Below are 26,645 nucleotides of genomic sequence, written 5' to 3'. Positions count from 1 at the left end.
AGGCTAGAGGTAGCAGGTGTTAATATGCATCAGAAGGAGATTCCTAACCAGAGTTTCCTCTATCCGTAAACTCATAGGTATTCAACAAAATTGCTCTGGAAAGTATATCAATCCCACTTAACCTCATGAACCGATTCATTTTGTACTTTGCTCCACTTGCACTTCCATTATTTTTTGTGATCTTCACAGCATCCCTATGAAGCAAAGACCATTTTATAGATGATGAAACTGAGACAGAAGCAACTTGCCCAGAGGACTACACAGAGGTCTTGGCAAAAATGGAACTAAAACTCAGTATTCCTTCCAACAGACTAAAAGAACCCAGGCACTGGAAGTAAGGTAGGTATCAAGTGCTGAAAGAAAAAAAAATCTAAGAGTCCTCTTTGGAAACCTGGAAGTTCCAGGTGGTTTCCTGAGATTGTTCAATGAGATGGCATCTCATTATACCTCAAATTTTCCAGCTCTTCTAAATGTCATGATCCTAAGTTTGCTGTTGAAGCTCTTGGGCTGAATTCTTTCAGGAAGGGAAAGACATGTGGTGGAGTAACCTGGCTGAAAAGTACTATATCTCCCTCTAGGACAAATGTAATTGTGGAAGTGGAGTCAAATTTCTACTAAAAAGCCTGCAGGTTCTCTTCTTCTCAATTATAAATATAATGATGGAATACCTACCTTCCTCCAACAATAGTTTGCTTTTCAATGACAAGACTAAGACCCTGGGCTGCATGGATTTGATGAGACTAGCCAGTCTCAACAATGTAACAATGAATGGCATCAACAGCCAGGCCTCAAGGATTGTGTTATCACTAGGGTCTCTGATGTGTTAAAATGTTACAGTGCCCCTTTTCTGCCTTCTATCATTGTCCACTTTAGAATATCTCCCTTTTGTATCCCAAAAGCCCCCAATACTTGTTTTTAATCAATCAGAGTTCTATTATCCTTATAGTAGAAACTGAAATGTTTTTCTTCCTACAATTTGTATTTAGAGGGTAAGTATTAAGAATAGATCTTTTTTGGTTTCTGGGTTTTTTTGTTTGTTTTTGTTGTTGTTTTTTGGTGAGGCAACTGGGGCTGTGACTTGCCCAGAAGTGTCTGTTTTTGATGAAGCCATGTTCCCTGGTTAATAAACTGGATTTGAAAAGTATAGAGTGTATCATCTCATAGAAGAAATGTTTGTAGGTAACAGAGACATTACAGGCATTTCTCATAAGGTCTACCAGCACCAAGTGACAAGGATCAGTTCATATTTTGGGGAGTTGAAAGGGACAAAATAAACTGACACAAAAGCAATGCCTATATCCTCTAATCAAACACCATCCATAACCCAATAAAGGTTCTCCTCCAAAACCTCCCAGTCCAAGGCTTTCTAAAATGGATAGTGGCAGAAATGGAAAATGGTGCCAAAAAGAACAAAGTAGAGTAGGATGAGATAGGTGCCCCCATGGGAATGGGGAAGCCTGGAGATCATGTCTCTGATCTGGTCTTCTAATAAGAAGAAAGGTTTGCTTAGAAAGCTCTCTATTTAGGATACACTGGGATCAAAAAGAAAGGAAGAAAGGGAGAGAAGGGCCGTACATGCCCTCCCCCGACCTTTATTAAGAACTTGCTTTTCTCCTTCTAATGGATGAACTAGGTGGCTTAGCAGAAGCAATACCGAATCAAGAGCCCTGGATTCTAGTTCCAGACCTGCCATTAATTGGCTATGTAGTAATTATTCTGTTTGTTTTGGTTTTTGTCTTTTCAAAGAAACCAAGATAAGGATGGGGAGGGAGAGATCCAATTTCTGTAAGTTCTAATGAAGCTTATGGATATGCCCTACTAAGAAAGTCAACATTAGCAGGTATGAGAGTGCCAAAGTCTGTCGGTTACAGCAGAAGGAAAGCTAAGCCAAGAATTAAATAGGGGGAAAACCAAATTACCTAGCCTAAGTAGTGACAATTGAAGGCCTGTCACCCACTCTCTATTAGAAGTCAAAAAGGAGAAATTAAAGGTGGCCTACAAGTATCCAAGGAGGGCTTAACCGAAAGCAAGCTGGACAATTACAATTCCACAGCAAGGAAAGGAATTCTCCCACTCTCAAGACAGCTAACGTATTTTATTTTGGAAAAAATTGAAATGAACAACTAAGTTCATTAATGAAACAACAACTTCTGGCTTTTTACTGATAATTAGGGAATAAATTCTACAGGCTGGGCTAATTGCCAAGCTAAATTTAATAGTAACCAACTATGCGTATCTTAAATGTAGGCCTTTGTAAAAACCCACTAATGATGTTCTCTGAAGAAGATAATTCATAAATTGTTCTGTTTAAATGGGCCTGCCCACACACAAGCTAGATGGCAGCATTTATAAAGCAATGTGTCTTCCCAAGTTAATAACCTTAGCTAATAATTCTGTGATAGGAAACATCTTCCAGACAATTAGGTGGCACAGGGGATAGAGTGCCAGGCATGGAGTCAGGAAGACCTGAGTTCAAATCCAGCCACTGACATTTAATGGCTGTGTGACTCTAGGAAAGACACTTAAATCTGCTTGCCTCAGTTTTCTCATCTGTAAAATAAACTGGAGAAGGAAGTGGCAAACTATTCTGGTATCTTTGCCAAGAAAACCCCAAACAAGGTCATGAAGAGCCAGACACAACTGAACAACAACAAAACATTCTGTATGCTAGGTCCAACATGACACAAGTTACTTTTTCCTCCAGGACAGGTCATATGGTAGACTAAAAAGAGTGCTAGACTTGAAAACAAAGGATCATAGATTTAGAACTCAAAGAGACCTTAGAGACCATTAAGTCCAACTCCATCATTTTACAGATGAGGAGACTGAGGCAAAGAGACGCTGTGACTTGCCCGGGGTCAAAGACTTGGTAAGTGGCTGAGATTAGGATTTGAACTCAGGTCTTCCTAAATCAAGTACTCTATCTACTACATCATGCTGTCTCCATCTGACACCACGTAACATGGGCAAGGCACTTGCCTGTTTCCAATGGGAATAGTAATATTTGCACTATATACCACACAGGAAGTGGAAATGGAAAGTATTCTGTAAAACCTTAATGTGCCATAGTGATATTAGCTATTACTATTGTTACCAAAAACAAAAAATGAAACCTTGATAAACAAGGAGATAGGGAGGAAATTGTCTCTTTGTCCCTTTAAAAAAAAAAAGGAAGTAAACAAAGGGAAAGATAAAGGTGATACTGTCCTTTCTGGCACTTGATGGATTTATATGAACTCAGCTTATCCATTATAAGATTCCTGACTTGACAGTAGTCCAAACAGTAGGCAAAGCCATTCTACAAAACTCCAGCACTTAGCACCATATCTAACAGAGTAGGAATTTAACAAATACTTGTTGGCTTGACTTAATAAAATAAATTATTTCTGTTTGAATGCTCCATTTCTGATGGTATAGTGATGTTAAAAAATGGCATTCCTATACATTCTAAAGAGGAAAAAAGTCACTCTTCCACAAATCCAAAGGACACACGATATTGGAACCAGAGATCCTAAATTCTCAGTTTTGGAGAAATGGTACAACACCTTGGACCATCAACTTCTAGGGCTAGTTGAAAGGGCAATGAAATGACTCCAGGTGGCCATGAGTAGACAAAGGAGGGGGCCTGATGCTCCTATCTACACCAATGCAGACATTGTGGAACTGTCCATTCTCTCAAGCAGCAAATGGACTTTCAGTAATTTCTTTTCCCTTTTAAGGCCGACCCCTAGAGCTTATTTTAATTTATTTTTATCCATAAATAACTAGAGGCAGAAGAATGAAAAAGGAATACATTGTGATTTTCCCCTGGCTCTCACCTCCTACCAATGACCTTGAATAGATATCTAATATAGTCATGCTTCTGAGCAAGTGCTTCCCAAGATACTCTGATTTCTTGAATTTCTGAAGTCGCAAGAATTGACCACAGCAGAGAAACAATTCCAAACCACTAACATGTACTAATACTTCGTGTTCATGAGGACATTAAAGTTCCTTCCTCTTCCTGACACTGAGAACATCTCTAAAACGATATCATTTAATTAAAATTTTATTGTTTTAAGAGTCCCTTAGTTTATTTTAAATAGTTGAAATGTCATACTCACATCATTTTCTAACAAATTAAGCATGCCATTTCTAGCCAACTCCTTTGACTCTTCAAATTTTTTTACTGCTGTTCGTAATTCTTCACCAGGTATCCTAGAAACTCGTCTCTTTTTATAATCATAGTCCAAACGACGGCCTTCCAGCTTTTTCAAAAGCGACTAAGAGAAAAATTAGAGAATTGTAAGACTGCTTTTACAGTTCTATGAAAATGGTAATTATTTTCCCCAAGTCTAAACCACAGATGGCACAATCCATCCCTTTCGATGCCTAGCACAAAGGTGACAAGGATGCTTATGGAATAATTGAATATGTGTGTGTAAGTACAAGTAGCTAGATCTTCTTGACATCCAACAAAAGTGTAACATCTGGAAAATCTTGTCCAGAGATCCTGTTTTGAGGGTTACTCATCTCTTTCCAGCTTTGCCGATGTGCAGAAACTTTATTCTAGATAATTACTAACCAAATAAACAGGAAATTAAAAACTGAAACTTTTTTGTTAAATATCATATTGAGCCAATCATTAAGCAGGATCAGATTTAGAGACAGAAGAGACTTTCAGATTTCATGTAATCCAACCCTCTCTGTTTACAGATGAAGAAACTGAGTCTCAAAGAGACTGAGTGACTTTCTCAAGGTCCAACCAGCTGTGTTAGAGATGGAATTCATACCCAGGTCCTCTGACTCCCAATTTAGGGCTCTTTCCAGTGCGTCTGAGAAATCCAGATGATTAGTTTCCCCCCACTGAAATGTACTTCTTCATCCGTTCACCCCTTTGAATCTTTGTCTCCCTTTAAGACTTTGAATGCCACTTCCTCCGTGAAGCCCTCTTTGATCTTTCAGGTTTTTAATCATTTCTCCCTCCTCAAATTATCTTGTAATTACTAATCTGTGTATATGTTGTATCCTCCATTTAAATGGAAGAGCTTTTAAGTGTATTGACAGTGATGTTTTAGTCTACGTACTACTAACACCTGGCACAGCGATTTGGAAAGAGTAGACACTTAATAAATATTTGTTCAATTGAAATGAAAAACTTAGGAATTCATTTGCTCAATTCATATCAAGTTGAAATGACATCAGAGTGTAAGTAAGTCATAATCACAATGATGAAGTCAAGAGACCAAGGCTAGTTTTGGATCAAAAATTAAATTGCCTAGCTTTTTTGGACCCCCAGTTTCTTTATCTACAATATGAAGTTGGATTAAATGATTCCCAAAGCCTAAGCACTAGGTGGCACAGTGGATAGAGTGCTGGGCCTGAAGGCAGGAAGAAATCATCCTGAGTTCAAGTCTGGCCTCAAACATATACTAGCAGTGTGACCCTAGGCAAGTCACTTAACCCTGTTTGCTTCAGTTTCCTCATCTGTAAAATGAGCTGGAGAAAGAAATGGCAAACCACTCCAGCATCTCTGCCAAGAAAACCCCAAATGAGGGACTACTTAAAGCTATACCTGAAGGAAACCACTCCTCAAAATGGAAAGAACGATTATACTAGAGGATAGTGAGAAGACAGGACTGCTTAACTCTGATTTTGATTACATTTTCTCTGCCAAGGAGAAAAATTTGACTTCACTTACTTTATTTAACAAGTTTATGAGAGTGAAAGATTGTGAAAATTCTATAGCTATGTTACCTATATTTTAGCAAAGCATACTAAATATTGTATATATTGTTTAGCTATTTTTGCAATGCAATGCTATTTTTATGAAAAGGATAAGGAGAAATCTGTGCTAGACAAGAGTAGCGAGGGCATTTTGAATTGTTTAAACAGCTAGACCTAAAGAGCTAGAAGCAATGATACATATTTCCTTCTAATACATTTCTAATCCTATGTTACACAAAGAACAAACGAGAAGTAACACTTGAAAGGTGGCCAACACTATATAAAGATAGGGAAAGTCCAACAGGGTGAATATTAAACATGGTAAATGGGCCCCAAGTAGGGCACCAAGAATAAGATCAGGGGTTTTCTTTGTTAGATCATTAGATATTTTTACAAGTTTGCCTTCTTCCCAAAACTATTCAATTGGACTGAATTGCCACTAGGTACTTGAGAGGATGATATTCTGACCAAGTTCCTACTGAACAAAGGTTAATGACTTTAAATAAATACATCATTTTAAAATAAATCTACGTTTTCTGCCCAGGAACTCACAGTAATCTCTTTTAGATCTTTTTCTTGTAATAATTGTAGTGGATCAATAAAGTTTTGTTTCACACTGATATCAAGATAGCCTTTCACTTCAGCCATCAACTTCATCGCTTCACCAATATCCAACAATGCTTGGCCTAAAGAAAAGAAGAGAAAGGGTCAGCTTAGTAATGAATGTTCTCTGGGTTTCCAGAGAAGGATGGCCTATTTCATTTTGTCCTTTAAAAGGAGTTTCAGTAGTTCAATATTAGGATAACTATCAGCATAATTGATCATATCAACAACAAAACTAACAGAAACCACATGATCACCTCAATAGATGCAGAAAAAGCTTTTGATAAAATATAAAACCCATTCCTATTAAAAGCACTAGAGAGCATAGGAATAAATGGAGTCTTCCTTAAAATAATAAATAGCATTTACCTAAAACCTTCAGCAAGCATCATATGTTATGGGGACAAGCTAGAAGCATTTCCAGTAAGATCGGAGGTGAAACAAGGATGTCCATTATCAACACTGTTGTTCAATATCACGCTGGAAATGTTAGCTTTAGCGATAAGAGAAGAAAAAGAAACTGAAGGTACTAGAATAGGCAAAGAAGAAACAAAGCTATCACTCTTTGCAGATGATACGATGATATACTTAGAGAATCCTAGAGAATCAAGTAAAAAAACTACTTGAAATAATAACTTTAGCAAAGTTGCAGGCTATAAAATAAACCCACATAAATCATCAGCATTTCTATATATCACCAACAAAGCCCAACAGCAAGAGATAGAAAGAGAAAGCCCATTTAAACTTACTGTAGACATTATAAAATATTTAGGAGTCTACCTACCGAAACAAACCCAGGAACTCTATGACCCACAATTACAAAACACTTTTCACACAAATAAAGTCAGATCTAAATAACTGGAAAAACATCAGCTGCTCATGGGTAGGCCGAGCTAATACTATAAAAATGACAAGCCTACCTAAGTTAATTTACTTATCCAGTGCCATACCAATGAAACTACCAAAAAATTATTTTATAGAGCTAGAAAAAATAATAACAAGATTCATCTGGAATAACAAAAGGTCCAGAATATCAAGGGAACTAATGAAAAGAAATGCAAGGGAAGGTGCCATAGCCGTTCCAGATCTTAAATTGTATTAAAAGCAGCAATCATCAAAACTACTTGGTACTGGTTAAGAAATAGAGTGGGGGATCAGTGGAATAGGTTAGGTACGCCAGACACAGTAGTCAATGACTATAGTAAACTACTATTTGATAAACCCAAAGACCCCAGCTTCTGGGACAAGAAGTCACTATTTGACAAAAAACTGCTGGGAAAACTGGAAAAGAGTATTGTAGAAACTAGGCATAGACCAAAATCTCACACCATATGCCAAAATAAAGTCAAAATGGGTTCATGATTTAGATAGAAAGGCTGATACTATAAGCAAACTGGGAGAGCAAGGAATAGTTTACCTATCAGATTTATGGAGAACAGAAGAATTCATGACCCAACAGGAGATAGAGAATATTGCAAAATGCAAAATGGATAATTTTCATTATATTAAATTGAAAAGATTTTGCACAAAGCCAATGAAACCAAGATTAGAAGGAAAGTAGAAAATTGGGAATTTTTACAACCAGTGTCTCTGATAAGGGCCTCATTTCTAAAATATATAGAGAATTAAGTCAAATTTATAAGAATACAAGTCATTCTCCAATTGATAAATGGTCAAGGGATATAAGTAGGCAGTTTTCAGATGAAGAAATTAAAGCCATCTATAGTCATATGAAGAAATGCTCTAAATCACTATTAATTAGAGAAATGCAAATCAAAACAACTCTGAGGTACCACATCACATCTATCAGATTGGCCAACATGACAAAACAGGAAAATGATAAATGGTAGAGAAGATGTGGGAAAACTGGAACACTAATGCATTGTTGGTGGAGTTGTGAAATGATCCAACCATTCTGGAGAACAATTTGGAACTATGCCCAAAGGGCTATAAAAGTGTGCAAACCCTTTGACCCAGCAATAGCACTTCTAGGGCTATATCCCAAAGACATCATACAAATGTAAAAGGACCCATATGTACAAAAATATTTATGGCAGCTCTTTTTGTGGTGGCAAAGAATTGGAAATTGACATGATGCTTATCAATTGGGGAATGGCTCAACAAGTTGTGGTATATGAATGTAATGGAATACTATTGTGCCATAAGAAATGATGAGCAAGCAGACTTCACAAAAACCTGGAAAGACTTGTATGCACTGATGGTGAGTGAAGTGAGCAGAACCAGGGAGAACATTGTACACAGTAACAGCCATGTTGTACGATGACTAACTTTTATAGACTTAGCCCTTCTCAGCAATGCAAGGGTCTAAGATATCACCAAAGGTCTCATGATGGAAAATGCTATCCACATCCAAAGAAAGAGCTATGGAGTTTGAATGCAGATCGAAGCATACTATTTGCTATTTTTTTTCTTCTGTTGTGTTTTGTTTCCTCTTTCTGGTGGTTCCTCCTATGGGTGCTAATTCTTACTTACAACGTCACTAATGTGAAAATATGTTCAATAGGAATGTATATGTGTGCCTATATCAGACTGCGCGCTGTTGTGGAGAGGAAGGTGGAGAGAGTGGGGGAGAAAATTTTAAAACTCAAACGCTTATGGAAGTTATTGTAGATAAATCAAAATAAATTAATTAAAAGGAGTTTCAGGCTGGCTGTGTGGTATGGATACTGTTCACTCTTAAACTCTGGGCTTTACAGCCCCAAATAAAAAAGATTCTTATTTGTTGTTACATTTTGCTTAATATTTTCTAAATGTGCACAGAATAAATGAAATGCTATAGCTGGGCAACTTCAGATTTAAGTATTCATTTTGTTTCTTCCATTATACTAGTACTTATTCATTTTGTTTTACTTTCCTAAGTTAACTCTTTAAAAATAGGCAGCTTAATAAACACTGAAACTGCGAAGACAGTATTACTCCTTTTTTACAGATGGCTTACTAAGAAAACTCATTAACTCTACTTCAATAAAAAAGTAGACTAAATAAATGTACAAAATCATCAGCATTTGTATTTAGCAACAACAAAAACCAAGAGCAAGTGCTAGAATTTCCATTCAAAATAACAACAAAATGTACCAAATATCTGAAACAATACATGAGGACACAATTAGGACTTACATAAATAATTACAAACACTGTATAGAAATAAAGGACAATTTAAATAAGTAAAGATAGATTTAAAGCTTAGCATTGAGCCATACCAACAAAAACAACATCATCCGAATTAATTTGTAGATTCCATACTATGTCAAACTACCAAAGCATTATTTAGTAGAATTCCACAAATTTTTTCTAAATCATTTAGAGGAATAAAAGGTCTAGAATACCAAAGGAAATGATGAAAGAAAAGTAATAATGAAGGGGGCATAATGCTTTCAATATTTCAAACTACATAAGAAAGCTTTAATCACCAAACTATTTGGTACTGGTTAAAAAACAAAAAAGTAGATTGATGGAATGGAATACATGAGTAAAAAGCAAAAACAACTGACCTCTATTATCGCATGTTTGGCACATTAGTGGAGAAGGGTCTCTCTGTTCAACAAGAATGAATAGAACACTGGAAAAGTTTGGCAGAAAACTGGCTCCCACCAGCACACTGCCTAAGCCCCAGGGAGACACACAAACTAAATATTTTTAAAAAATTAAGAGGAGAAAGGAAGAAGGTGTCTTTCATGACTATACCTGGGAGCAAATTCTTAAGTCAAATGAAAGATAGAGAACACAAAAATAAAATAAACAATTTAAACTGCAAAAGACTAAAAGGCTTTTACACGAACAAAACTGGTGTAGCAAGTATAAAGGAAAATGTAAATAGGAGGGAAATCTTTGTTATCAAATAACTCAAATAAAAATCTAATATTCAAGAAATTTTATTGAGCTTTCTTTAAACTGATTTTATCCTTCAGTGTTTCTCTTTGTATGAACCAAGCAAAGCCATCCTAAAGGTATTCAAGGATGACAACGGAGAAGGAGAGGAGGGGCGATAAGGTAGGGGGTGGAATGTGAGGGTGGAAAGGGAGGGCATAGTACAACAGAAAGAAAAATGGAAAAGATTTGGTTTAAAAAAATAAAGAAAACATCACAATAGATAATGTAATACATAAAGAACAATGGAACCACCACACTTGGACCCTAATAGATCTCAGTTTGATGCACTGTAAATAGGCAGAAATTAACAAAATAAACAAAGATGTGTAAAGAACTGTCAGATTGGAACAAGTATAAAGAGTGGAGATCTATACTGAAGACAATGCAATTAGGAAAACGTTAGGGACCAATTTATAAGTTATCTGAAGCACAGGAAGATGCCAACTGTATGAAAAAGAATAGTGGACCTTTTTTAATATCGCCCTTCCCAAAACACAGTAACCAAGAGACATAAAAAAATACCATAGTTAAATGCCCCCTCTCTAATCTACACAAAATCTTGATGAGAGACATACATACATGAATTGAAGGCATTCTTAGGAAAGCACGAGAATGGAATAAGCAGACTTTTCCAAGTGGTAGTCAACAAAGGACCAGAGCATTATCATCTCACAATTAACAAAAAAGATGCAGGGAATATAAGATCGAGAGCCTGATGTACAGTAGGTGCTTAACAAATGTTAATTGAATTGAATCATTGTTTGCTGATTATGAAAATACATTTGATTTGGTAGAGCAAAATGCCACTTTATAAACTTTTATAGAAAGTTATCTCCCATCTGGGCATTAAGATCATTCAAGATTCCTTGGAAAATGTAGCAACACCCCTGTTCAGTGACCCTCAGATAATAAACATCAGAAGAGGCATAAAAAACCTGCATTTGGTTTGAACAGGGCTTTACATACGTCATCTCAATAATTCTCACAGGGTTATAAGGAGGTGCTGTTATTAGCCCCATTTTCCAGATAAGGAAACTGCCCCTTAGAGAGGTTAAGTGACTTGTCCTGGGTCACAAAGTTATTAAGTGTCTGAGGCAGAACTCAAACTCAGGTATTGCTGACTTCAAGCCCAGCATTCTATTCACTGTGCTGCTTAGCTGCCATATGTTCCCCAAAGGGATTTGCCTCTAAGGGAAAAGAACCAACAAGGAGTCCAAGCTGCGGAAGGATTCCCTGTGGATGGTGAAGTGTTCTCTTTCCTCATGTTTGAAGACAGTAGTGTTGGTTGCATCAAGTACCAAGACACTGACTGCAAAGTCTCATGGAAGAGATCTATAACCATTCAAAAGAGTCTGGAGCATCATCCATCCACTTAGGAAAGACCAAGCAGACGAAAATTGCCTATTGCTATCACCAATAGTATTTGACATGATGCTAGAAATGCTAGCTTATAGGAATAAGACAAGAAAAACAAATCAAGAATAGGAATATGAATAGACAAAGAAGAAACAATTGTCACTTTTTCTTTTTTTGGCAAGGCAATAGGGGTTAAGTCACACAGCTAGTAAGTGTCAAGTGATTGAGGCCACATTTGAACTCAGGTCCTCCTGATTCCAGGGACGGTGCTCTATCCATTGTGCCACCTCGATGCCCCTACTGTCACTTTTTTAAAATGATATGAGTGTACTTAGAAAAACCAAGGCAACTTAAAAATTAACCGAAATAGCTAATAACTTTGGCAAAATTACAAGATATAAATTAGATGCACATTAATCATCATTTCTGCATAAAAAATAACAAAAAAAAAACACAGAAAGAAGAAATAGAGAAAATCCATTATAAATTAACTACAAAGTGGATAAAATTACCCGGCAGTCTACCTACCAAGATATACAAAAGAAACTATATGAATACAATTACAAAACAATCTTTAAGTATTGTTTAAGTATTAAACATAGTCCTACCTAAATAGTAATTAACTGATTCAATGACACAGCAACAAAGGATAACATTATAGAAGTAAATTAATAATAATGAAAGTCTTCTGGAGGAACAAAAGGTCAAGAATCTCAAAGGAAATAAGAGTGAGGGGAGTAGAAAGAAAAAGTCCAGCTCATAAGCTACACTACAAAGCAGTAATCATCAAAACAATCTGGAACTGGTTAAAAAATGGGCCCAATGTTCAACAAAGCCAAAGACTCCAGGTTAATGGGGTAAGGACTCATTATGTGAAAAGGGAAAAAAAAACATGATAACAGAATTGCAAAGCAATCTGGCAGCAATAAGATTTCAACCAAAAATCTCAGACCACATACACCAAGATAAGCTCCAAATGGATAAATGAAGAATTTTTGTACAAATAAATGCAATGCAACCAAGATTTGAAGGGAAATAGATAATTTTTTTGGCGGGGGGGGAGAATAAGTAAGCTTCTCCGGTAAGTTTCTCTGATAAAAGCTTCTCTTATAAATTCAAATTTACAAAAATAAGAGTCATCCCCCCAACTGATAAATGGTCAAACAACATGAAGACAGTCCTCAAGGGGAAAAAAATCTAAGGTATCTATAGTCATATGAAAAACAATGTTCTAAATCACTAATAAGTAGAGAAATGCAAATTAAAGCCAATTATAAGGTTACAACTCACAGTCAACTGCAAAGTTGGAAGAAAGGAAAATGACAAATGTTACAGGGACTACAGGAAAACAGACACACTGATACACTATTGGTGGTGCTGTAAGAAGTACAGCCATTATGAAAAGCAATTTGTAATTATGTCCCCAAAGTTACTGATATGTGTGTACCCTATGAATCAACAACACTACTATTAGATCTATGCTCTAATGGGATCATAGAAAGAAGGAAAAGTCTTATATATACAAAAATATTTATAGTAGCTAAGGGAGTGTCCATCAATTTAGAAAAGATTTAACAAATTATGGTATAAGAATTAATGAAATGACAACATGCTGTAAGAAATGAAGAGACAGTTTCAGAAAAACTGGGGAAGACCTAAATGGACTGATACAGAAAAAAGTTAGAAGAACCAGGAGGAAAAAAATATACTACATCATCCACAATGTGAAAACAATTTTGAATGGCTTAAGAATTCTAAGCAATGCAATGATTAATCATGATTCCATCAGAATGATGTCTGGACTACTACATCCAGACAGACTATCATGTAGAATGAGACATACATTTTTAGACATGGCCAACTTGGGAATTTGTTTTGTTTGACAATGCTTACTTGTTATAAGCACTTTGTTTTTCCTTTTTGTTTTAGTGGAAAGAGGAAAAGAGGAAAAAAGTGCTTTATGACTTGAAAAAATAAAATTTAATTTTAAAAAAACTGTCTGTTGCCCAGATCTCAATATGAATTTGTGCATATTCAACAGATCGTATCTAATGCTAAGTATATTTGGGCCAAACAGTATAGATGGTTCCAGAGTTGAAAAGGAAGGAAGAGAGTAGGCTCAATTGCTTTTGAGAAACCACAAAGCTCTTTAACTAACTCCAAGCTTTCCATGAAAGCAAAGGCCCTTCTTTTCAATACTAACATTTTACCAGTGTTGCCCTATGGCTTCAAGACTTATATCACTGAAAAAAAAAAACACCTTACAATAAGTGTCACACAGAAAGACAAATAAGGGTTACATGGCGGGTGTGAGCAGGCTACAGCATTTAACCACCAAGGAACTCTGGGGAAGAGAAGTACAGAATGTCATCAAAGAATTACATGACACAAAGCATGCACTGACTACACAGCAAAAACAGACGATGAAAGAATGGACAGCATGACTGCTCCACCTATGCCTTTGTGATGTCAGGAAGAGAGAAGGCAGGACTCCAGCACACTGGACTACCTGGTGGTGAGTTTTCAGAAGAACATGGACAGGAGTTGCACAGGATAAGCAAAGGCTAAGCTGTGATTTGTATCTGTGGAGGGGACTCCCATATGTGACATCACATATCTATTTGAATGTTTGTACAAGAAAGGCCTCATCTGCTGGTGATATTGTAAGGGATAGAGGGATAGCATATCCAAAAATGACTATAAATTAAACAAAGCAACTGGCAAATTTACAAAACACAAAGGTCAAACAAGTGCTTTTAATTTGTTAACATTCTTTCCCTCCATTATACAGAGTGTTTCAAAAGACTAAAACTGCATGAAGCATTTTGAAACAGCCTACATGTTGTCCAATGTTCATCTGGATATGTATACTTAAACTTACAACCTCAGCTTCTGTGCAGCTGATGTTTGTGAGCAAACCTGTACTCTCTCCCTTTAGGGACCAATTCTCCTTCTTCTCAGGTTTGCCCTGCAGGAGTCAAAATGGAAATTGTTCATTGGACATCAGTGCCAGTTCTTGAAATAAGCCTTTCCTCAATTAATGGGAAAGGGAGCCCACTTCTCATCTGACTCCCAAGGCCCCAAAGGCCTGCTATAGCTAAAACCAGATTAATTTGCAAATGTGTGTGTCCAAACCCTTCCTGGAAGTATAAAGGCCTCATTCTTCCTTTCTTCTTCACAACCAGCTTTAACCTGCTCTCTTCTTCACTGTAAGAAGGTGTCTTATCTCGATTAGGTCAGTGACTCCTCTTTTCTTCCCTTAATTTTCTTCCCTTGGTGCCCTTCCCTCTCTACAGTTGAGTGCAAAAAGTGTTGTTTTCCTGTCTGTGTTCCCCTAATAGATCTCAGTTCATATTTAAATCCAAAACTTGCTTATTTCTCCATTATAAACAACCCACAGCTGACTTTTTACTGGGAGGCTAAATTTCCTTCTCTTAAAGAGGCAAAATAGAGTTACAGAGGGGCATCTAGGTGGTGCAGTGGATAGAGCACCGGACCTGAAGTCAGGAGGACCTGAGTTCAAATCTGGCCTCAGACCAAACACTTGACACTTATGAGCTCTGTGACTCTGAGCAAGCCACTTGACCCCAACTGCCTAAAAAGAAAAAGAAAAAAAAAGAATAGAGTTACAGAAAGAACAGGATGTATAGTCAGAAGACCTGGGTTTGAATAATGGTTCCAACAGTTACTCCCTGGTGTGGGACATCCAGTGAGTCAGTTGATCTCTGAGCCTCATCTTCTAGTTCTACAAAATGGCAGTGCTGAATTTGATGGCTTCCTTCAAGTCCAGCTAAAATCTCAAGTTCTATAGGAAGCCTTTCCCAATCTTCCTCAGTTCCTTCCCTCTGTGTGATTAGCTCCAATCTATTCTGTACATGGCTAGTCTAATGTAGTTGTTTGTACATTTTTGCCCCCTTAGACTTTGAGTGCCTTGAGAACAAAGACTGTCTTTTTAACTTTCTTTGTATCCTAGTGCTTAAAAAAGTGTTTGACACACACTGGGTGGTTATTATTGATTGATTATTCTTTAAGATCCTCCTAGCTCTAAATCCTATGAACTTTCTGCAATCTTTCTCTCTTTTCCAAATGGAAGAAAGATAACCTCTTCTATCTCATGATTTATGTCCAGTCAGTGAGAGAGGAACACAAAATGGAAATAGGGAGCAGTCTGTATTTTTCAAGTGTTTCCCCTCTTGAACATGATGCTTCTTTCCCATGCTTCAAATGCAATTAAGTTTATTAGGATTTTAGTGCTCATAAGCTCTAAGGCAGTGGTCCTCAAACTTTTCTTAACCACATACCACTATCAACAAAACATTTTTTGAGGAAATATGCTCAAAACACATACATTAATTTGTAAATCATATATATTTACTAATTACCAATGTTATACATATACCATAAAATAAAAATGAAAAATAAAAATTTTTAAAGAACAAGATGAAGATGAAATTTTAAAAATAATTTCAATTTTATTTATTAACATTAAAACTTTTTCTCATACTAAAAAGATAATAATTTTATAAAATCAATATGACTATGGGTAATAATATATTGTGATGTAGCAATTACAAATTCAGGTTCAAGGTTTATTTCATCACTGAGTTTTAATGGCTGTCATAGCTGAAATGGGAAGAATCTACAGACTATAATTCCCTACAAAAGACTTATTTTTAAAGGTAATATAGTTGTTGGTAGGGAGTATTGTTTTTATTTGCCATATCATAATCCCTAAATCTTAAAACAAAAAAAAAAGCACTTAATCCTTTAGGAGTACCACTTTTCTATAAGAGGCTTTTTTAGAGTGCTTCTGGTGTTATTACTCCATCTCCAACCTCCTCTCCACCCAAAAATTAGAAGGTAAAATTGAAGCATCTATCTTTTTATATTCTCTTCTCTATTATGCACAGTCCTTAGCTGTGTTCATATATCCAGAAATAAGGGGGGGGAGCTAACGTGACACATGATTGCATGACATATGGAGATTAAGTGAGGGCACTAGGATCAATCTATATATTCAATGTCAGCAAACCTTAATTTCTTCTTTAGGATTAAAAACGAATCTGAAGTAGAAATTCTCTTGTTTTCTTCCCACACCAACATGGATCACATCTCATACACTTTACTTCACTGGAGACCATTAGCTTATCATTGAGTACAAACCACACTGCCCTATGTCATGATGAGAAGCTCTTCGCTTTTTTGAGTCCTTTAGGGTCATCTGTAGCTAAAATGGATCTTTGTCCTCCTCCCCAAGTAAACCCCAGGGAATTGTTTTGCTTTTGTCTTTGAAGCTGAGGTACCTGACACATAACAGTAGGTGCTGAATAAAAGCCTGAGCAGACCGAGGGAGAGAGAAGGAGAGTGACGAGTGATCAAGATAGGATGTACCCAAGGAAGCCGTGCTTTCATAATGTAGTTCCTATCCAGAAACTTCACAAGCCCTTCCTTCTCCCCTCAAATCAGACACAACTCCTTAGAACCTTGCTGCCACAAATCAGCCAAAGGACAGATCATGCCTTCTTCAGAGGGCTCGGGGTGCCAAACGACCGGAAGCCTGCCTGAGCTGTATGTGGAGCCAATCCCATCTACCTCTGACCAGAAAACCATGCTAGATTCAGATTTCTTCCTTCAACCACTGAGGCAGGCAGAGATGGATAGCAACAATCCTGCTTAATAAGGGGCCAGGCCAGGTTTATAAAATTACCTGAATCATTTGAACACATGAATATGGAATCTAGGCAGTATAAAAAGTTTGCTATTTATAACCCAAACCAGCCCCACCTTCTAAGCACGCTCAGCCCCTCCATGAATTACCAAGGATCTCCCATGCATTACATTCCTCCTCCCAGTTTCCAAAGCCACTGAGAGGGAAAGGAGGGTTAATAAGCCACATAACCATCAGACAGGGAAACTGAATGAGGGCACCAGTGTCAATCCATATATTCAATGTTTTCAAGATTTAAAAATAAATAGAATTTCTAATATTGACCTCCCACATTCCCATGACTTGTCTAGCATATCTTGTGCATACACCATGGGGTTTGTACACCCTGCTTGGGAGACCACAGGGTTAAGAAATCTGTATGAACCATACTATCCCAGTCCATGGTGGGAAATTTTGCCACCCTTAAGTTTTGTGCCTTTAGTTTTGCTAGCATGTTAAAAATATGTGAACATCATTAAAAATCAACAAATAAAAATTGTTAACAACAAAGTATGTTACCTTGCATTCCTTACCTGCATCCCCCATAAACTCTAAAGATAATATACTATATTGATGAGCTTTCAAAATCTATTTTGCTACTCCTCAGGCTTTCAAATTTGTGTGCATTAATTTAAAAGCAATAACATACTATCTTTTCCAGGATAAGATAAACTGAGATATTCAAAAGTACCTGGCATACACTCACCAAACATAGAGTCTTCTCCAAGCTCTGCCCCATATCGCAGCATAGAATCTCCTAATAACCCTTCAGGCTGTGGGTATCCTGTGGTTCCCATCTGCCCTGTGATCTTGGACATGGTATTCTGCATTCCTAGCTTCATTCTGTATGCTTAAAAATATGATCATTTGTAATTCTTTAAACTTAAAAAGGCAGAATGCATGACATAAAGCAAATACAGTTACAGCACCACATTGGAAGGCCACTTTATGACTTAAGTACATCAAGAGATGAAAAGATGGGCAAAAGCTCACATATGTAAATGGAGGTCGTTCTTTCTTAACCTTTTTAAACTCAAGTTGTAAAACTTTGGATTCTTGACTAAGCTAAGGGCTAAGCAAGCATATTTATACAAGGTCAGAAAACATACATATTCAAGGCCCAACCCAGTGACCACTGGCAAGTTTCAATATATATATTCCCCTCCTAACGCCTATTCTTCAAAAAAGCAAAACAAAACAAAAAATCATGTGCTAGTGAAATGCATCAATCAAAGCTAGCAACTAAGACCCATGGACAGAAAGGGTTTCCTGCTGACATTAAAATGAGATGAATTTAACTCAGTAATATTGCATAATTTCACTAAGTACCCACCAGCATGTATTTACTTTTAAAGAAAAAATTTAAAGTAAAATTGCAAATCACTTGAAAGTGAACAATGTTCCATTAAACACCACACTCAAGCAACAGACATAGTTATCCTTTCTTCCTTCACTCCTTTTACCTCCTCACCTCTGTGGACCTGAACACTAATTTAGATAAACCTTGTTTAAATGAAAAAAAAAATGCAATGTTCTTTTGTCTCTAGTGCAAGTAAAAGACTATAGCTGAGAAAATGTTTTAATGCAAAAAAAAAAAAGGAAAGTGAACCATGTTGAAATGTTTTGCATGACTGCACATATATAGTCTATATTAAATTGCTTGCCTTCTCAGAGATGGGGAAGGGAGAAACGGAAGGACAGTATTTGGAACTCAAATTTTTTTATAAACTAATGTCAAAAATTGTTTCTACATGTAATTGGAAAAAAATTTTTTAAAAAAGGGAAAAAAGTGAGTCATGTTAAATTTGGGGATCGAAACCAAGAATAAGTGGCGACTCTGTATAACAGTATGTCCTGGTTGTAGATTTTTAAGATTTCGGTAAGCTCGCAACTTCCTGTAACCATCTTCCTACTTGATATCAAAACACTGTGCTTTTGGCCTTTTTTTCACATGTCAGAGGCAAGATACTGGAACTCAAGGCCCTGCACAAGTCTCAGTCTGATTTGTCATCATCGTGAAAACAAAAAATATTTATTGAGCACCTAATCTACAGTGGCCTTGGTGTCTAGCATTAGTAAAGTCATAGTTTCTACCCTGAAGGTGGAGGTAGAAACTGCAAAGGTAGAATGCTTAGAACATATGAGAGAGAGAGAGAGAGAGAGAGAGAGAGAGAGAGAGAGAGAGAATGTCTGTGTGTGTGTGTGTGTGTGTGTGAGAGAGAGAGAGAGATGGAAACCAGTCTTGTTACTTTAAGAGTGTCTCCCCCCACCACACATACACTATTAAGAATACAATAAGAATAAATCGTTAAAATTAAGAAATCAGAAGAGGTCACTGTGGGCTGGAATAGTGAAAGAGGCTTTAATGGACTAAGTTGGAATATAAGTCACAAAAGAAGAATGGAGCTTAAAAACATGAAAAGGATAGAAAAGAGAACTGTAGACAGGGAAAGGAGGATAAATAAAAGTATGGAGAATGGAAAGTGGGCGGGCGACTAATATGGATAGAACAAAGGATTAATATATGACAGTGGTTGGACAAAAATTTGGAAATCTAGACTGAAAGTCTTTGAATTCTAGTTTGTATTTTATCCTGTCAAGAGGCCTAATGGAAGTTTTTGAGCAAAAGAATGTTTTAGGAAGATTGTTCCAGGCCTAGTAAAGGAGATGAACTGTAGGTAGAAAAACCACCTATGAAGCTATTAAAGGTGTCCAGGTAAGGGGTGATAAGAGCATGGATATCAACCAGCAAAGCAGTAACTTTGGCATACACATTTCTAGTGGAAGAAACTTGTTGCTGGGGATGTTATTTAATGGCACTTCACTTGACCCAAAGTAATTTATATCTGAAAAAAAAAAATCTCACCTATACAGAACACAGGTGAGAGCCAGGAAGTAAAGGGAAATAAGAGTTTTAGTAAACAGAAAAAGATCATACTACTAAATTATAGGTACTAAACTCATGAACTTAAGTAAAGGAATTCATTTAAGGCAAGAAAATCTCCTTAAGCCTTTATTCAATTGGTTTACTATTATTTTAGACCATACTCTAACCAAGATCAGTTATCTGCCTTGCCAAGTGGCAATTTCTTGAAGCCTTGATCATGGGTATAAACCTCTTGGCATGTGAGCCTTTATCGCTTCGGAATCCCTTTGACTCAGGACTTCAGCAAATGCAGCTCATTGACAGGAAACAAGCTTGAATACAGAGCTTTTATCCTCTCTTTAAAATCTTTCAATAAAAATACCTTTGCTTCATTGTGTTGTTACATGCTACTTGGCAGATAAGTCAAAGAAGCCCTGTCAAAAAGAGGATGCAAAATTTAGGCATTTGCCAAGTTTCTCATCTGACTAGCATATTCTCTGAAATTACTCTGCATGAAGAGAATTCTAAACTTTTTATCAAATACTTGGAACACAAAATACCTTGCTTAGGAAACCTTAGCAAAGAAAAGCAGTGCAATAATTACATTGGAAAGAGCACTCAGTTTGGAGTTCAAAGACCTGGATTCAAACCCTGGCCCTCCTATGTGTGACCTTAGGCAAGACTTCAGTCTCCTAATCCACGATAGAAGTGAACCAGATGACCTCTAAAATTTCTTCCAGCTCTCAATCTATAATGTACTCATGGTGTGCTGATTTAAAAAAAAAAAAGCTTGCAACATTCTTTGATGTTAGATGAAATGTTACATTTCCTAACTTTACCTGGATTTGGCTGAAGATACTCAGTGCATTTTGTAAGAAGACCTTCAACTGCTTTATTGGTTACTTCTGTTCTCTGAAAGAGAAATTTTACAAGATGTAAAAATACCAGAAAATCAAAACAATCCATACATAATATCAAACTTTAGAAGCAATGTTTAATAATGAAATTCTGGTATAAACAGCATGATGTTTTAATTTAGACAAAGATTCTTCCCGTGATTGGGAAGTTCCAGTATCTTATCATTTGCAGTCCTCCAGTATGTCAGGGCCTCTGGATAGGTTTTAAATTAAAATGAACATTAATTGACTTGTTTTTAGAACAAAGCCCTTGTTTCTCAGAAACATGGGTGCCTATCTTAAAACCCTGAGAGCTGTGGGCCGAACCTTTGGTGATTCCCAAGTGGCAGCAGAATATATAGCTCAGCAGATTAGGGACTGGAGTTCTCATGCTACTTTCATTCATCAGTCATTCGACCACCAATCCAAAAGCTTATTACAAGAATGGCACCACATTAGAGGACAGGATTAAAAAGGCAAGAACAAAACATAAAACACCATTGTCATTCACTTGCTAGTTGAACTTGGGCCTTTACACCTATAAGCATATTTATAATATAAATTCCCCCATAATGGGAATGCCATGTTTCATTATTTAGGATGGAGTAGTAATGAAAGCTGAGTTAATTTATGCTGAGGCCAGAAGAAAAAAAAATATCAAACTGCACAAATGACCAGGTGAAAGCTCTAATCTTTCCTGAGTGCTGGCATTCCTGGGGTTGCCTTCCATAACCTCTCACCTGAGAAGCACAGAGGTGTAAAGAAAATTTTCAGCCAAGCTATTTCCTGTTGCATGTGTAAATCTAATGAATGGAGATGAAAACAGTTCCCTGCTTCCCATCTCTCTCTCTCTAATCTGGCCTCTAAAGCAATATTTCTAAAGCACAGGTCTGACCATGTCATTCTCTTCTTCTAAAGGCTCTAAACATCTCCTATTTGTCTAGTTTAAAACACATACACATATGCTGTTAATGGTACACGTTACATGCAGTGTGGGCCCGTCAAACTAACCTTGTTGCTCGATCTCACAAATAACATCTCCTTAAATCTCCTATTTCTGAGCTTTTGCACACAACCCATCTCCCAACCCTGAAATGCTCTTCTCCTCACCACTACCTTTTAGAATATCTCTAGCTCCCCTCAGTACTCACATCAAATGCCACTTCTAATACAAAGCTTTTCCTGACTTTTCCAACTGCTTGCCCTCTTCCCACAAAAGCTAAAATTGTATATATTTTAGTATGTGTATACATATACATATTTATGCACACACACACATACATACTTATACATACACGTTTTTTATCTGTCATTTTATCCCCTAATAAAGTGTAAACTACCTGAAGGGCAAGAACTTCTCACTTCTTTTAATATATATTGCACTAACTATAGCACATGTAAATAATAATAACTAATAAATGCTTATTGATTATGCCCATATAGCATGCCTAAATTTCGCCTTAAGTGGCCCAGGGAGGTTCCTTTGTAGAAAGTAATCTCTTAGTGAGTAGAAAACTATTTAACATGTCTATTTGTGTCAGGGGCCTAACACAGGGATTGGCCCACAGTTGATACTTAACAAATGTTTGCTGATTAACAATTAGGAATAGCCTTATACTACATGGTATAAATTAAGAAGTGCTAAAAGGCTGGGCTTACAAATATCCAGCAGGGTCACTAATTCGATTAATCATCTGAGTCAGCCAAGTGTTTTAAATTAAAACAGGGGAAAACTCCTTTATGAATAAAAGTATGTAAATTCTAACTACGCTAGTAAATACGACTATGCAACATAAGATAAGGAAAATCTCCACTGTATTCCTGCCATTAAAAAACCCCCAAATTGTAGGTATTTGAGGGATATGATTTTATTATATTTAACTCATTGCAGGTATAAAAGACCAATTTCCACATAAATATAAGTAAATAATTGAGTTAAAAACTCAAGGAAGTTTGCTAGCAGTCAGCAACAAGACCAAATGAAAAAAGCAATGAACTGGGAAAAACACGGCACAGGTCCTAAAATTATCTTTGCCACTGTCTAACAGAATGACATTGGGGAAATTACTTTGAACCTCTCTGAGGCAAAATTCCTCATCCATAAAATGGGACTGACTAAAAATACCTGACCTCCTTTTGATTTTATTTTGTCTAGAACCAGACCTCCAAATCACTTCCAAACCAGGCTGGTGCCATATCTCTTCCAGCTCAGCCCCAGCCTTTGCTGGCTCCCCTGTATGTGTTGTCTTCTACCTTTAGAATGTAATCTCTTTGAATGTAAGTACCATCTTGCTTCCTTGTATTTGGGTTCCTAGTGCTTAGCACAAGCACAGTGCCTGGCACATAGCAAATGCTTACTAAATTATTTTTCTTTCAATCACTCATTCATTCACAATGTTGTATAGAGGATGGAATAAAATATAGAACATGAAAGCAATCCGTTCAAAAATATTAAGTGCTAAATAAATTGGTGAGGGGAGATAAAATGGCAGACTAGCAGGAGGGACTCAACCTGAAATCTCTCAAATTCCCCTCCAAACATCTTTAAAATAATGCCTTATATCAAATTCTGGAGTGGCAGAACCAACAAAAGGTCGAGAATGCAACAATGTTCCTGCCCAAGACAATTTAGGAGGTCTGCAAGAAAGGTCTCTCTCATCAGGGTGGTGGTCAGGCCTGAAACACAGCGCAGTGCAGGTCATACCCTGGCAAGCCAGCAGCCAGCCTCAGAGGCAGCGCATCAGACGACTTCAGGAGCTCTAAACCCTCAACCCACAGATGGTAAGGGAATCAGACAACTGGTCGAAGGAGATTACAGGGGACCTTCTGCTGCTCCTGGGGGGAGGACTCTGTTTCATTGCCCACATGCAGTTCTGGGTCCTAGTCCAAGGGTAAGAAGGGCAATTAGGAGTGTACATAGACAGAGGGCACAGGTGTGAGTTGACTATGATGGGATAATTTCAAAAAACTAAAATTAAGGGGTGAGAAAGAAGGATGCACTGGGAAAAGAGGGAAGGGAGAGACAGAATGGAGTGAATTATGTCACATAAAAGAGGCACAAAAGGAAGAGCTTTTACAGAGCAGGGAAAGATGGTCAGGTGGGATTAACCCTTGAACCTTACTCTCATTGGAACTGGCTCAAAGAAGGAATAACATACACACTCAGTTGGGTACAGAAATCTATCTTGTACTATAGGAAGTATGAGGGGAGGGAGATCACAGAAGGTGGGGGAGATTTTGACAGAACAGAGAGACTGGGGGAGGTGGTGGTCAAAAGCAAAATGGATTTTTGAGGAGGGAGAGAGAGAAAGATAAACAGGGGGGAAACAGGATGGAGGGAAATACACAGTTACATATCATAACTGTGAATGTGAAAGGGATAAGCTCACCCATAAAATGGAAGTGGATAGCAGAGTAGATTAAAAACCAGAATCCAACAATATGTTGTTTACAAGAAATATACTTGAACCCCCCCAACCCCCCCACATGGAACAATTAAAATTCAGAGTAAGAAAACCATTGAACTAATAAATAAAACTAGGAGCTGGTTTGATGAAAAACCAATAAAACAGACAAAATATTCCTTAATTTGTTTTAAAAAAAACCAAATTACCATCATCAAAAATGAAAAAGGTGAATTCACCAACAAAGAGCAAATTAGAGCAAATATTAGGAGCTTATTTTGACCAATTATATGCCAATAAATCTGAAAAATTAAATGAAAAGAACAAGATTTACAAAAATACAAATTGTCCAGATTAACAAAAGAAATAGAATATTTAAATAACCCTATCTTAGGAGAAGAAATTGAACAAGCCATAACTGATCTGCCTGAAAAAAAAATCCCAAGACTAATTGGATTCACAAGTGAATTCTACCAAATAACTGAAGTACAATTAATTCCAATACTACATAAACTACTAGGAAAAAAGAGGCAAATGACGGAGTCTGACCAAATAACTTTTATGATACAAATATGAGGCTGATACCTAAACTAGTAAGAGCAAAAACAGAGAAAGAAATGCCAATTTCCCTAATGAATACTGATGGAAAAATTTTCAATAAAATACTAGCAAAGAGATTACAGCAATATATTGCAAAGGTCATACACTATGACCAGGTGTGATTTATACCAGAAATGCAGGGCTGGTTCAATATTAGGAAAACTACGTGCATAATTGAGCATATAAATAACAAAACCAACAAAATCATATGATTATTTCAACAGATGCATAAAAAGCTTTTGACTAATGCAGCATTCTGATTAAAACATTAGAAAGCATAGGAATGGAGCTTTCTTTAAAATCCTACGTATTATCTATCTAAACCATCAGCAAGCATTATCTGTAAGGGAGATAAGCTAGGAGCCTTCCCAATAAGATCAGGGGTGAAGCAACAACGCCCATCATCATCACTACTATTCAATATTGTACTAGAAATGCTAGCTATGACAATTAAGAGAAGAAAAACAAATTGAAGGAATTAGAATAGGCAATCAGGAAACAAAATTATCACTTTTCAGAAAATATGATGACATACTTAGAGAATCCTAGAGAATCAACTAAAATATTTGTTGAAATAATTAACAACTTCAGCAAAGTTATGGCATATAAAATTAACTCACATAAGTCATCAGCATTTCTACATAATGTATTACAACAAAGTCCAACAGGAAGAGATGGAAAGGGAAATTCCACTTAAAATAACTGCAGACAATATAAAACATGTGAGTCTACCTGCCAAGATAGACCCAGGAATTACATGAACACAGTTACAAAACACTTTTCACACAAATAAACAATCTGAAAAATATTAATTGTTCATGGGTAGGCCAAGCCAATATAATAAAAATGACAATTCTACCTAAATTAACTTACTTATTCAGTGCTGTGTTAAACAAAACATCAAAAAAGCATTTTATTACATAGGAAAAATATTAATAAAATTCATCTGGAAGCTCAAAAGTTCAAGAATATCAAGGAAATCAATGAAAAAAACATGAAGGAAGGTGGTCTAGTAGTACCAGATTTCAAATTTTATTAGAAAGCAGTAATCATCAAAACAATCTGGTATTGGCTAAAAGGGCAGCTAAGTGGCATAGAGGAGTGAATGCCAGGCCCAGAATCAGGAAGACTCATCTTCCTGAATTCAAATCTGGCCTCAGACATTTACTGGCTATGTGACCCTGGGCAAGTCACTTAACTCTGCCTCAGTTTCCTCATTTGTAAAATGAGCTAGAGAAGCCAAACCACTTCAGTATCTTTGCCAAGAAAATCCCAAATGGGGTCACAGAGTCGGACATGACTGAAAATGACTGAACAACAAAAACAAAATATGACAGAAAAGGAAAATGACAAATGTTGGAGGGGATGTGGAAAAATTGGAATACTAAGGCACTGCTGGTAGAGTTGTGAACTGATCCAATCATTCTGGAGAGTAATTTGGACCTAGGCCCAAAAGGCTGTAAAACTGTGCATACCCTTTGACCCAGCAATACCACTATAAGATTTGTGTCCTAAAAAGACCAAAGGAAAAGGACCTATACACACAAAAATATTTATAGCAGCTCTTTATGTGGTAGTAAAGAATTGGACATTGAATATCGGATACCCATCAGTTG

At 36.8% G+C, this 26,645-nt stretch overlaps 1 protein-coding gene across 2 annotated transcripts in view; it reads right to left on the bottom strand.

The window, feature by feature from the left end:
• The window catches only part of SH3GL3 (SH3 domain containing GRB2 like 3, endophilin A3), a 160,590-nt gene that overhangs the window by 19,328 nt on the left and 114,617 nt on the right, over positions 1-26,645 (bottom strand). For both annotated transcript variants that reach the window (XM_020966143.2, XM_020966153.2), the window contains 4 exons: positions 20,969-21,041; positions 17,970-18,113; positions 6,259-6,392; positions 4,104-4,262 (listed from right to left, as the gene is read on the bottom strand). In XM_020966143.2, the coding sequence (XP_020821802.1) occupies positions 4,104-4,262; positions 6,259-6,392; positions 17,970-18,113; positions 20,969-21,041 (510 nt within the window). The remainder of the gene's footprint in view (positions 1-4,103; positions 4,263-6,258; positions 6,393-17,969; positions 18,114-20,968; positions 21,042-26,645) is intronic.

This window comes from Phascolarctos cinereus, unplaced genomic scaffold, assembly GCF_003287225.1.
Source record: "Phascolarctos cinereus isolate Bilbo 61053 unplaced genomic scaffold, phaCin_HiC Scaffold_3;HRSCAF=262, whole genome shotgun sequence".
Lineage (NCBI taxonomy): Eukaryota > Metazoa > Chordata > Mammalia > Diprotodontia > Phascolarctidae > Phascolarctos > Phascolarctos cinereus.
Note: the sequence above shows the minus strand (reverse complement) of the source record. Positions and strands in the feature narration are given on the sequence as shown.